Source organism: Leptidea sinapis, chromosome 6 (genome assembly GCF_905404315.1).
Source record: "Leptidea sinapis chromosome 6, ilLepSina1.1, whole genome shotgun sequence".
Classification (NCBI taxonomy): Eukaryota; Metazoa; Arthropoda; class Insecta; order Lepidoptera; family Pieridae; genus Leptidea; species Leptidea sinapis.
In genome coordinates this window covers 9216611-9230540 of record NC_066270.1, presented here as the reverse complement: position 1 = coordinate 9230540, position 13930 = coordinate 9216611, and the positions used below count along the sequence as shown (strand labels likewise).

The following is a 13930-nucleotide window of genomic DNA, read 5'->3' as shown; positions in this document are numbered from 1 at the left end:
TATTGGGTAATATCAAACAATCAGATAATCATTTTAATTTTGCAGATGTCATTACTCCTATCAACGTATGCAATCCTTCCCCTTGTGGTCCAAATGCCTTTTGTAAGGAAATTAATAACCAGCCAGTATGTTCCTGTTTGAGTAATTATATTGGATCGCCACCCAACTGTAAACCAGAATGTTTGGTAAATTCGGATTGCAAAACCAATAAAGCTTGCGTGAATAATAGATGCCTGAATCCCTGTCCAAAGCCCTGTGGCCGTAATTCTGATTGCAAGGTTATCAACCACAGTCCAGTGTGCTCCTGCCGGCAAGGATATTCCGGAGATCCGTTTGTTGCTTGTTCTCCTAATTTACGTAAGTTTAGCAAATAAATATTTTTTAGTATTTAATTTGTTTGTCTTTCCTCACTATAAAGTATATTTTTCTTTTTTAGAAATTGCTCCAGTACTCGCAGAACAATCAGACCCTTGTTTGCCGTCACCTTGTGGACTCTATTCTGAGTGCCGTAATAATAATGGTCTCCCGTCTTGTTCTTGTTTACCGTCATACATTGGATCCCCACCTTACTGTAAACCAGAATGCTTAGTACATTCAGATTGCCCAAGCGACAAAGCTTGTATAGCAGAAAAGTGTCGTAATCCCTGTGAGGGGTCTTGTGGATTATTTGCAAAATGTTTTGTCAACAGACATGTATCAGTTTGTCTGTGTCCAGAAGGGTTTACTGGTGATCCATTCCGTGAGTGTGTAGCTCGAAAAATTCAAGGTATTGAATATCAAACTTTCAGTATTAATAATTATTTTTTTCTTATTATATTGTTATTGATAAAGTCTGTATTCAATAATACTTTTATAATCTTTCAGATGAAGTGCTAACTCCAACTGATCAATGTAATCCAAGTCCATGCGGACCAAACGCAGTATGTGAGAATGGAATTTGCTCATGTATATCTGAATATCATGGAGATCCCTATTTTGGTTGTAGACCTGAATGTTTGTACAACTCAGATTGCTCAAAAGATAAAAGCTGTCAAAAAAATAAGTGTATCAATCCATGCATAGGAACATGTGGCCGAAATGCTATTTGTGAAATAAATAACCATATTCCAATGTGCTCTTGCCCTCGTGGAATGAGTGGTAACGCTTTTATAGAATGTCGACCTGTTATTGGTTAGTAAATTTTTTGGCCATTAAAAATATCTCACTGTTACATATTTAACCATTTAAATAATTATCTTTTATTACAGTGTCAAATGCAAATCCCTGTAATCCATCTCCATGTGGTCCAAACAGCCAGTGCCAACAATCGCAAGGGCAAGCAGTGTGCTCTTGTCTTGCAAACTATCGGGGTAGCCCTCCTAACTGTAGACCGGAATGTGTTGTTAGCGCCGAATGCCCACTTAATGAAGCATGCCACAATCAAAAATGCATTAATCCTTGCGAAGGTGCCTGCGGCATTGCGGCTGTGTGTGATGTCATAAACCACAATCCCATTTGTACATGCCCTTCACAATTTACTGGCGACCCCTTCTTAAGATGCAATGTTATAGGTATGTGCAAAATCTAAAATTTGGTTCAAGTTATTTATCTCTTCCATATAAATAATGATTTACTACTATTAATATTGTTTTCTTTTTAGTGAACACTCCGATTCGCACTAACCCTTGTGAACCATCTCCTTGTGGACCCCACTCAACGTGCAGAAATAAAAATGATAGCCCAATCTGTGCTTGTTTGACTGGTTTTAAGGGGGCGCCACCAAATTGTCGACCAGAATGTATAAGCAACAGCGAATGTAACCACGACATGGCTTGCATAAATCAGAAATGTGTTGATCCATGTATTGGAAGTTGTGGAACAAACGCAGAATGTAAAGTTGTAAGCCATTCGCCAATATGCTTATGTCAAGTCGGGTACACTGGCGATCCGTTCTCAATGTGTAGTTTGGAAATACTTGCAAGACCCAACGAGATTCTAAGACCTTGCAGTCCTAACCCGTGTGGTGCAAATGCCGTTTGTAAAGAACAGAATGGTGTTGGAGCTTGTACATGTTTAACTGATTACTCTGGAAATCCCTATGAAGGCTGCAGACCCGAATGCGTTGTAGATTCTGATTGTCCGTTAAATAAAGCTTGTTCTGGAATGAAATGTATTGATCCTTGCCCAGGTACTTGTGGAACCAACGCATTATGTCAAGTCAGCAACCATTTACCTAATTGTATTTGTCAATCTGGATACACAGGAAATCCGTTTCAATATTGCAGCATATTCCAAGAACGTAAGTTGTGCAAAATCGTGAAAATGCGATGGCTAAATTACTAAGTGTTTTATATTGATAAATTAATATTTTTTAGCTCAAGTACTAGAAACCAATCCATGTAGCCCAAGTCCCTGTGGGGCTAATAGCCAATGCAAAGAAATTAATGGACAAGGAGTTTGTTCTTGCTTGCCATTATTTGTTGGTATTCCACCGAATTGTCGTCCTGAATGTGTCCTGAGCTCAGAATGCCCATCAAATATGGCATGTATAAACCAAAAATGTGCCGACCCATGTATAGGCAGCTGTGGTGAAAGTGCAAACTGTAATGTAATAAATCATAGTCCAATCTGTGTGTGCAAGCAAGGTTTGACAGGCAATCCATTTACAAGATGCTATCCAATGATTAGTAAGTACTCTTTCATTTCTGAACTTAATGCATACTTGAATGATGATTATATATATATATGAATGAGATTTAATCTTTGTGTATTTTTTTTAGTATCATCTCAACTACAACAACCTATTTCATTAGATCCTTGTATTTCTTCACCATGTGGACCTTATGCTATATGTCGAGATATTGGAGGATCACCATCATGTGTTTGTCAACCAAATTATATTGGCAGTCCACCAAATTGCAGACCTGAATGTACAATAAACTCTGAGTGTCCTAGTATTCACGCATGTATTAACGAGAAATGTCAGGATCCTTGTGTAGGATCTTGTGGATTAAACGCTGGATGTTCCGTTTTCAATCACATTGCGCAATGCAGCTGCTTTGAGCGATATAAGGGAGATCCTTTTGTTCAATGTATACCTGAACCTGAGAGTGATGGTAAGATGTTATTATTTTCTCTTACATAAATGTTTTCATCAGTGTAGTATTTTCGTATTTTATATAATACTAATTTATTTACAGAATCACCAGAACTAGATCCTTGCAACCCATCTCCATGTGGGCCAAATGCTGAATGCGATAATGGGCAATGTACATGTGTGTTAGGCTATAACGGTGACCCATATTTTGGTTGTAGGCCAGAATGCCTAGTGAGCAGTGACTGTCCATATAATAAGGCCTGTTTTAAAAATAAATGCGTTGATCCCTGTCAGAACAATTGTGGTCAACAAGCTCTGTGTAATGTTATCAACCATATTCCTATGTGCACATGTCCTCCCAATTACTCAGGAAACGCTTTCATTGAATGTAGAAAGATTGAAGTAATAGAAAACTTGAGTCCATGCCATCCGTCACCCTGTGGTCCCAATAGTCAGTGTAGAGAAGTTAATGGGCAGGCAATCTGCACATGTTTACCGGGCTATAAAGATGCACCCCCCACGTGCAGACCAGAATGTGTTACCAGCGCTGAATGCGCCTTAAACAAAGCTTGTTCCGGACAACAATGTATAGATCCATGTCGTGGAAATTGTGGGCAAGGTGCTCTATGTCAAGTTGTAAACCATAATCCAATCTGTTCTTGCCCCAAGGGTTACACAGGTGATCCATTCCAAAGGTGCATAAGAGCTGGTACGTATATTTAAATTTTTTGTTATAGATAAGATATTTGTTTTTGATTTTTTTCACTCTTCATTAGGTACTTTGCAAAATTCATCAAATTAATATTTTAAATAACTTAGTTACATTATGTATTGGTTACTAATGAAGCTCTTTTACTTTTAGTTATCGAGGAGCAAATTTATGTTGATCCTTGTAATCCGTCACCATGTGGTTCCAATGCTTATTGTAAGGAAATTAACGGGGCCCCGTCTTGCGCCTGTCGAGATGAATATATAGGAAGCCCACCAAATTGCAGACCAGAATGTATCGCTAACACAGAATGTCCAAATAATCTTGCTTGCATAAATTCTAAATGTAAAGATCCCTGTCCCGGATCTTGCTACGCTGGCGCTGAATGCAAAGTCGTCAGTCACAATCCACAATGCTTCTGTCCACCCGGATTTACTGGAGATGCTTTTATAAATTGTTATCCTGTGGAAATAAGCCTCACGCCGTGCTCACCATCACCGTGTGGGCCCAACGCTTTATGTAGGGAATTCAATGGCGCAGGCGCATGCGTTTGTCTCCCTGAATACATTGGAAATCCATATGAAGGGTGCCGACCTGAGTGTGCTGTCAATTCAGACTGTCCAACTAATTTAGCATGTATTCAAAACAAATGTAAAAATCCTTGTGATAATACATGCGGATTCAATGCAGTCTGCTATGTTGTAAATCATACACCTACATGTGAATGTCTACCGGATCATGATGGCAATCCATATCAGGCTTGTACGGAGAAAATTAGAGGTAAATTAGAGAATATACATAAATTGTTGATTTTCCTGTTTCGGATATTTCAAGATTTAATTGATTTTGCCTCGATTTCAGATGTGATTGTGACCAATAAGAATCCATGTAATCCGTCTCCTTGTGGACCTAACAGTATTTGTAAAGTAATAAATGACCAAGCAGTGTGTACATGTAATGTTGGTTACATAGGCTCACCTCCACCATGTAGACCGGAATGTGTCGTAAGTTCAGAATGCCCTCAACAACATGCATGTATAAACCAAAAGTGTCAAAACCCATGTGAAGGGGTTTGTGGGATCAACACTGAGTGCAAAGTAATAAATCATAGTCCCATTTGTATTTGTAAGCCAAAATACACCGGAGATCCATTTAGTAGATGCACCAGAGGTAATTACTGATTTTATAAATTAAATTTTACAAGATGGCCTTTTCTGAATTTGTAAAAATAATACATTGTCCTCTTTTTCAGTTATTGAAACTGCTGTGGTGTCGATAAATCCCTGTACTCCATCACCATGTGGACCATTTTCAGAATGTCGTGATATAGGTGGATCACCTTCCTGTTCTTGTTTATCTCTTTATATTGGAAGTCCTCCAAATTGCCGCCCAGAATGTTCGCTCAATACGGATTGTCCAAGCGACAAAGCTTGCATCAATGAAAAGTGCATTGATCCATGTCCAGGTTCATGTGGCTTAAACGCCGAGTGCAGAGTCCAAAACCATCTTTCGTTATGTATTTGCTATGAAGGTTATATAGGGGATGCCTTCCAAAACTGTTATCCGAAACCAGTACAAGGTAAATCTCATGTCGCAAAAGTGTTGATATAATTGATTTCAGGAATGAATTGTAAAATAATAAAAAATCCTACTTTTAGATTCACAGCCTCCGGACTTGTGCAACCCATCACCATGTGGTATGAATGCACAATGCAATTATGGCGTCTGTACTTGTCTACCCGAATATCACGGCGACCCTTACTTTGGATGTCGACCAGAATGTACAATAAGTTCTGAATGTCCTATGGATAAGGCTTGTGTCAGAAACCATTGTGTCAATCCCTGCATAAACACATGTGGCATAGATGCAATATGTGATGTTATTAAACATATGGCTATTTGCACTTGTCCTCCAAAGACAACAGGAAACGCATTTTTACGATGTACTCCAGTTCGAGGTTGGTAACTTAATCAGTAATTACAAAAATAAACAATATTATCATTATTCACGTAACATAATTAAGAACATTTTATAATATATTCTTGCAGAAATAGTACCCGCAAACCCTTGTCAACCAAGTCCATGTGGGCCCTACAGTAGATGTACTGAACATAACCAACAAGCTATATGTTCATGTATATCAGGATACATGGGCGCTCCACCATCTTGTCGTCCTGAATGTGTATCCAGTTCAGACTGCAGTCCACATAAAGCATGTAGTAATCAAAAATGTATCAATCCTTGCGAGGGAGCTTGCGGTGTGTCAGCTGAATGTCAAGTTATCAATCATAATCCTATTTGTACATGTAGAGACGGATTTACTGGAGATCCTTTCACCAGATGTATAAGGCAACGTAAGTTCTACCATTTTTTGTTCGTATTTAAGTCAACTTATTGCTTGCACTTGCCCAAGGGCAATTGCCATAGTTCAAATACAAATACATTAATGCAACACTTTAAAATGCAAATACCTTTATTCAAATAGGATTTTAACATCACTAATTAAAGAAATGCGTCAAATCTGACAAGAATGGGTCCAAGAAACTCAGCGGGCAAGTTTTTTTAGTAAAATTATAATTTCTTACAATAAAATTTATTCGTTTAATCGCCTGGGGGAGGTCGTCAAGGTGTTCATATACTTCAGAAAGTCATTTGTATGAGATTCCAAATTGTAAACTTATATAAATCAAATAGAAATATAAAAGAAATTGTGGTAAACTCGGTGGCGTTAGAGCACACCAAATTTTACATTGGCCAATCGATTCTCACGAAATCTGGAATACATAATTAATAAAGCTTGGCGATTATTTTCGCACGCTTCATCTTATACTTAACACAATATGTGCATGCAGTCCAGTATACTTATTATACTATAAAAATGACCAACAATATAGCGTGTCCAGATTTAGCAAGCACAGGGCTGTATTCCAATTTTATTTATAATTATTTTCAACAATATGTTATGTTTTTAAAGTGATAACCCTCACTTCTAGGATTAATACACAAATAAAATTTGAAAAACAAAATTTTTATGAATCCCGCATCGTTCATATTATCACTTTAAAAACAACATATTGTTTAGATTTACAAGAGCGATATCTCAAGTAAATTTCCTAATATGCAAATATTGGGGTTGAGCAGGTTATCAAATGTAAAGTAGATCCTGTAGATGATGCCACAACCTGAGAGTTGAACAAAGCAAACAAGATTTTATAACGATACGTTACTTGAACGGTTGTCTCAGTTGGTTAGAGCACTGGCACGGAACGCCGGAGGTCATGGGTTCGAGTCCCGCATCTTTCATAAAAATTTTGTTTTTCAAATTTTATTTGTGTAATAATTATTTTATTTTAGCGCTCGCAGAACCATCAGTGATAGAAAATCCTTGTCAACCATCACCGTGTGGGCCTAATTCAATTTGTAAGGAGTCATCTACAAGTACCCCGACTTGCCAATGTATGCCTGACTTCATTGGATCTCCTCCGAACTGTAGGCCAGAATGTATTTCCAACAGTGAATGTTTATCTTCACTGGCTTGTATAAACAGACGATGTGAGAACCCCTGTAAAGGAGCTTGTGGACAAAACGCTGAATGCCGAGTCATTAGCCATTCTGCTATATGCATATGTCCTGAAGGGTATACAGGAGACGCATCAGCACAGTGCAGATTGTATGCTCCTGTTTTAAAAGAACCTATTAATCCTTGCACCCCGTCACCTTGCGGTCCAAACGCTGAATGTAGAGAACAATCAGGAGTTGGTGCATGTATATGCTTAAAAGATTACTTTGGCGATCCATACGAAGGCTGCCGACCTGAATGTGTTGTAAATTCTGATTGTGCCAGTAACAAAGCATGTTCTAGAAATAAATGTATCGACCCATGCCCAGGAACTTGTGCTATAAATGCTGAATGTCAAGTTATCAATCATTCTCCGTCTTGCACGTGTCCATCTCAATACACAGGAGATCCATTTAGCCATTGTATATTACAACGTAAGTAAGACTTCGTCTATTTCACTATATCTTGTTTGCATATAAATTATAGGACTATATTTATTCATTTTTACAGAACAAGATGTTATTTCAACAAACCCTTGTGAACCATCTCCATGTGGGCCAAACAGTCAATGCAGAATTGTGAACAGTCAAAGTGTATGCTCATGTTTGCCAGATTACAACGGATCTCCACCTAACTGCAGACCAGAATGTGTCATGAACTCAGAGTGCCCTGCAGATAAAACATGCAAAAATCAAAAATGTATTTCACCGTGCCCTGGCCCTTGTGGTCAAAATACAGATTGTAAAGTTATCAATCACAGTCCAATCTGTACGTGTTTATCTAAACACACGGGTGATCCATTTACAAACTGTTACAGAGTTATTGGTGAATATTTTTATATTGAATAATGGCATAAATATTTTATTTTATTATTCTAATGATTAAATTACTTAAATTTTTATCGCTTTTATTTTTCTAGCTGCTGTGGAAGCTGTACAGAGAGATCCATGTTTCCCATCACCATGTGGACCAAACTCAGTGTGCAAACCTATCCGCGATCTACCATCCTGCTCATGTTTGCCAAACTACGAAGGCAGCCCTCCTAATTGCAGACCAGAATGCACGATTAATGAGGATTGTCAGAGCGACTTAGCTTGTATCAATCAAAAGTGCAGAGATCCTTGTCCTGGTTCTTGCGGAATAAATGCGGATTGTACTGTCAAAAATCACGTTTCTATTTGTATTTGTAGAAACGGTTTTACGGGCAACGCTTTCACACAGTGCACACCCGTTCCCCAAAATGGTAATTATCATAAATCTTATGGATTTTTATTTTTTTATAAAAACAAGGGACGAGACGAGCAGGATGTTCAGCTAATGGTAATTGATACGACCTGCCCGACCCTGAATGCAGTGCCGCTTAGGATTCGTGAAAAACCCAAAAATTCTGAGCGGCACTACAGTTACGCTCCATCACCTTGAGATATTAGATGTGAAGTCTCATTTGCCCAGTAATTATTTTAGTAGATACGGCGCCCTTCAGACCGAAACACAGTAATGTTTTCACATTACTACTTATCGGCAGAAATAGGCGCCGTTGTGGTACCCATAATATATCCGGCATCCTGTACGAAGAAGCCTCCCTCTGGTGAAGATTAATTGTTTAAAACTTAATTTCTAAGTTAGTTGATCAAAAATAATACTCAAAAATTTTGTTTATAGCTCCAGCAATATCAGACCCTTGTAATCCATCACCGTGTGGAACAAATGCTCAGTGTAAGGAAGGAAGATGTAGTTGCCTTCCAGAATTTCATGGGGATCCGTACAGTGGCTGTACTCCAGAGTGTACTCTAAGTTCTGACTGCGATCGGAATAAAGCTTGCATTAGAAACAAGTGTGTGGACCCATGCCCCGGAACATGTGCATATAACGCAAAGTGCGAAGTATATAACCACATACCAATGTGCAGCTGTCCCGAAAAAATGTCAGGAAATGCTTTCGTTGAATGTCAAGTGTTACGAGGTTTGTGTTTTTAAATATTTTACCCGTTTTCATAAAATTGTAAGAAATCATCAAATATAAATAAAAGACATTTTATATCCATTAAAAGATTCGTTTCATAGGTACACAAAGAGTTATTTTTCGCATTCAAACATTCGAATTAATGGGATTTAATTTAAATCAATAAAATAATTTCAACTCAATGACATTTAATATAATCATCTTTGATCCATCTTATTTTATTTGATTTAATTACTACTAGGACTTAACTGTATGTAAACTATATATTATGACGATTTTTAAGATTTTAAAACAAAATTATTGAATAACCTTTCATTCATTTCAGAACCAATCAATGTCAGTCCGTGTCAACCATCCCCATGTGGACCAAACAGTCAATGCAGAACCATTCATGGCCAAGCTGTTTGCTCTTGCGCGCCTAACTTCATTGGTGCACCACCGACATGCCGCCCGGAGTGCACCCTTAGTTCTGAATGTCCGTTAGACCAGGCTTGTTCCAATCAAAAGTGCTTGAACCCATGCATTGGATCTTGTGGAGTTGATGCTGAATGCAAAGTCGTGAACCACAATCCAATCTGTACATGTCCTAGGCCTTATTCTGGAGATCCTTTCACTAGATGCTTCAGAATTCGTAAGTATTAAAATGAATTTCGTTCATGTCCCTAAAAAAACAAATTGTAAAATATATCTTTATTTATCACTTATTATTTCAGCTGAGAAAATACAAAAACCTATCGATGCTTGCACTCCATCACCCTGCGGCCCTAACTCTATATGTAGGAATATAAATGAAGTTCCTTCTTGTACTTGCCTTGAAGGTTACCAGGGCCAGCCTCCTTATTGTCGACCTGAATGTATTAGCAACGAAGAATGTTCTCTACAAATGTCATGTGTTAACATGAAGTGCAAGAACCCTTGCGAAGGTGCTTGTGGTTATAACGCAGAGTGTAGAGTTGTGAGCCATTCACCAAATTGCTATTGCGCTGTCGGTTATAACGGTGATCCTTTCAATGGCTGCATCTTAGAAGTATTGGCAGAAGAAGTATCTACAAATCCATGTTTGCCTTCTCCATGTGGATTTAATGCAATTTGTAAAGAAAGGAATAATGCTGGTTCATGCGCATGCGTTGAAGGATACATCGGTAATCCTTATGAAGGATGCCGCCCAGAATGTGTTGTTAACACAGATTGTCCGACCAATAAGGCATGTCGTGGAAATAAATGCTCAGACCCCTGTCCAGGTAGTTGTGGCACTAATGCCGTTTGCCAGGTAGTTAATCATTCGCCCCTGTGTACTTGCATAAATGGATTCACTGGGGATCCATTTAGAAATTGTGTTTACCAAGGTTAGTATTTTCTAAATCTTACAGTTAAAATTTCTTGTTATTCAGTGGCAACAAAAATTTTGAAATTTATGGTATATTTCCAGATTTTCCACCTATACCTGTCTCCATTGATGTTTGTTACCCATCACCTTGTGGCCCCAACAGCCAGTGCAAAGTCGTGAACAATCAAGCAATCTGTTCTTGCCTAGAAGAATATGTTGGATCACCGCCAAACTGTAGACCAGAATGTGTGACAAGTTCTGAGTGTACACAAGACAAAGCTTGTGTCAACAACAAATGTGTGAATCCTTGTATTAAGTCTTGCGGCTTAAACGCTAACTGTAGGGTTGTCAATCACAGCCCGATATGTTCGTGCAAACATTCGTATACTGGAGATCCGTTTACGATTTGTTCTATTGCTCCCGGTGAGTAAAATACTCATAAAAATTGTCTTTTTATATCAACAGGTACAATAATTATTAATTGTTGATTAATATCTCGTTTTTTAGTTGCATCACCTCCAGACATTATAAATCCTTGCAGTCCATCACCATGTGGACCTAATTCCGAATGTCGAGCTATTGGTATATCTCCATCGTGTTCATGTTTGCCTGGATACTTCGGAAGCCCACCAAATTGTCGACCAGAGTGCACCATACACGCGGACTGTCCAAGCAATAGAGCTTGTATAAATACAAAATGTCAGGACCCTTGCCCTGGATCCTGCGGCTTATCAACTTCCTGTCACGTTCAAGACCACATACCCATATGTTCATGTCTGCCTGGTTATGTTGGAGATCCATTTTCAAGCTGCAAATCAAAACCATTGGAAGGTTGGCATGCATTCTACACCTTTTTAATTTGAGATGCATTGATTAATACTAATTGGGTAATTAATAATTTTTTTATTTATTTGTAGTGCAAGCTGTCGAAGTGGATTCGTGTAGTAACGTTCAGTGTGGTTCGAATGCTCAGTGTATTGATGGCCACTGTGATTGTTTACAAGGATATCATGGTGATCCCTACTTCATTTGTAGACCGGAGTGTTTGTTCAGCTATGACTGTGAAAGTAATAAAGCCTGTGTTCAAAAGAAGTGTGTCGATCCATGTATTGATGCTTGTGGGCTGAATGCTATTTGTCAAGTCTCGAACCATATACCGATGTGTAGTTGCAATAATGGCTTCACGGGTAACGCTTTCGTGAGCTGCACTCCGATCAAAGGTAAGACTGATTCTTTTATAATGTTTTAACTTTACATATAATTTACTATTTTAACCATAAAATGTTACCTTTCAGTGCAAATAAACGTAAATCCATGTGATAGCACTATTTGTGGACCGAATAGCCAATGTAGAGTTGTTAATAATCAAGCAGTCTGTACTTGCTTACCAACTTACTTGGGTGTACCACCAGCCTGTAGACCTGAATGCACAGTTAACGCTGAGTGTCCTTTGAATCAAGCTTGCATGCGCCAAAAGTGCGTTAATCCTTGTATTGGAGTATGCGGAGCGAAATCAACTTGTGAAGTAATCAACCACAATCCAGTTTGTGCATGTCCAGAAAAGTATTCAGGCGATCCGTTTGTTGAATGTGTCTTCGTGATGAGTAAGTATAGAAAGACACATTTAAATTTATTAATTTAACCTTTTTTAATGCAACTAATATTATTGTTTCTTGTAGATAAACCAGTGGAAATTATAAATCCTTGTCAACCATCACCTTGTGGTCCTAACTCAATTTGTCAAGAAGTAAATGAAAATCCATCGTGTAGTTGCATGAAGGAATTTAAGGGACAGCCACCATTTTGTAGACCAGAATGTATCAGCAATAGTGAATGCTCACCGCATTTAGCTTGTATGAATCAGAAGTGTAAAGATCCATGCACCAAAGTGTGCGGCGAAAATGCAGAATGTCACGTAGTGAGCCACGCAGCAATGTGTCTTTGTCCACAAGGCTACGAAGGAGATCCTTTCACTCGATGCATCCTACGTATTCGCGACGAAGTATTAAATCCTTGTTCACCATCTCCATGTGGTACTAACGCAATTTGCAGAGTACAAAATAATGCCGGATCATGTACATGCAATGAAGGCTATTACGGAAATCCGTACGAAAGTTGTAGACCAGAATGTATAAGTGACTCCGACTGCCCTGGAGATAGAGCTTGTGTTGGTAACAAATGTCAAGACCCGTGTCCAGGTTCCTGTGGTGTAAACGCCGAGTGTACTACGGTTAATCATTTGCCAAACTGTTTCTGCTTTGTGGGTTATACTGGTGACCCAACGCGGAGATGTAATGTTATACCAAGTATGTATATTTAATGATTTTTTTATTGAATTCATGATTTTTTATGATATTTAATGTTAATGAATACTTTTTTGTAGCCATAGTATCACAATCGGACGCTTGCCAACCAAATCCATGCGGACCATATAGTCAGTGTAAAAATATAAATAATCAACCGCTATGCAGTTGTTTGCCAAATTACCTGGGTGAGCCTCCTAAGTGCAGGCCAGAGTGTACTCTAAACTCTGAATGTCCATCAGATAAAGCCTGTGTAAATAGAAAATGTGTAAACCCATGTCCTGACCCCTGTGGTACCAATGCTGACTGTCGTGTTATTCATCATAATCCGATTTGCACGTGTCTCAACGGATTTACTGGAGACCCCTTTACAAGATGCTATAGAAAACCAGGTATTAAAAATTTCAATGTTTAATTTTTTATTTGTTGCTTTAGCTTTAGTTTTTTACTTATTGTTTTAGATTTAGTCTGTTGATCGAGTGGTACTTTAGTCTGTCTTAGTATCATTACGGGTAACAGGTTCAATCCTCGCGATTACTATTGTTTATTTGTCCATTGTCTGTCTGTATAATGTTGTTATGTTGTTTTTGAGTCGTTGGAGTGTAAAAATCTTATTTAATTTTCAGTTCCGCAACCACAACTGGATGAAACTAGAGATCCTTGTGTACCATCGCCGTGTGGACCATTCGCTGTATGTCAGGTTATTGGTGAACAACCTTCATGTTCCTGCTCGCCGGGCTATTTGGGAAGTCCACCAAATTGTAGGCCCGAGTGTGTAACAAATGAGGATTGTATAAGTTCACTGGCTTGTATCAATGAAAAATGTAGGAATCCTTGTTCCGGAGCTTGTGGCCAAAATACACACTGTTCTGTTATAAAACATCTGTCTATTTGTACCTGCCAAGAAGGCTATCAAGGTGATCCTTTTACGGGCTGCAACCTGAAACCATTGCAAGGTAAGATATTAATTTAAATGTATTGCTATACAGACGC

The 13930-nt window shown here is 38.4% G+C and overlaps 1 protein-coding gene across 1 annotated transcript in view; it reads left to right on the top strand.

The window, feature by feature from the left end:
• Positions 1–13930, top strand: part of LOC126964946 (uncharacterized) — a 53313-nt gene that overhangs the window by 537 nt on the left and 38846 nt on the right. Inside the window, exons 2-27 of the mRNA XM_050808279.1 lie at positions 46–357; positions 437–766; positions 865–1170; positions 1248–1550; positions 1640–2278; positions 2355–2666; positions 2760–3095; positions 3180–3785; positions 3939–4565; positions 4647–4955; positions 5038–5364; positions 5444–5743; positions 5835–6140; positions 7141–7779; positions 7856–8170; positions 8265–8588; positions 9008–9307; positions 9633–9938; positions 10021–10653; positions 10737–11057; positions 11142–11465; positions 11552–11854; positions 11930–12238; positions 12314–12940; positions 13018–13329; positions 13564–13893. Coding sequence (XP_050664236.1) covers positions 46–357; positions 437–766; positions 865–1170; positions 1248–1550; positions 1640–2278; positions 2355–2666; positions 2760–3095; positions 3180–3785; positions 3939–4565; positions 4647–4955; positions 5038–5364; positions 5444–5743; positions 5835–6140; positions 7141–7779; positions 7856–8170; positions 8265–8588; positions 9008–9307; positions 9633–9938; positions 10021–10653; positions 10737–11057; positions 11142–11465; positions 11552–11854; positions 11930–12238; positions 12314–12940; positions 13018–13329; positions 13564–13893 — 10056 coding nt within the window. The remainder of the gene's footprint in view (positions 1–45; positions 358–436; positions 767–864; positions 1171–1247; positions 1551–1639; positions 2279–2354; positions 2667–2759; positions 3096–3179; positions 3786–3938; positions 4566–4646; positions 4956–5037; positions 5365–5443; positions 5744–5834; positions 6141–7140; positions 7780–7855; positions 8171–8264; positions 8589–9007; positions 9308–9632; positions 9939–10020; positions 10654–10736; positions 11058–11141; positions 11466–11551; positions 11855–11929; positions 12239–12313; positions 12941–13017; positions 13330–13563; positions 13894–13930) is intronic.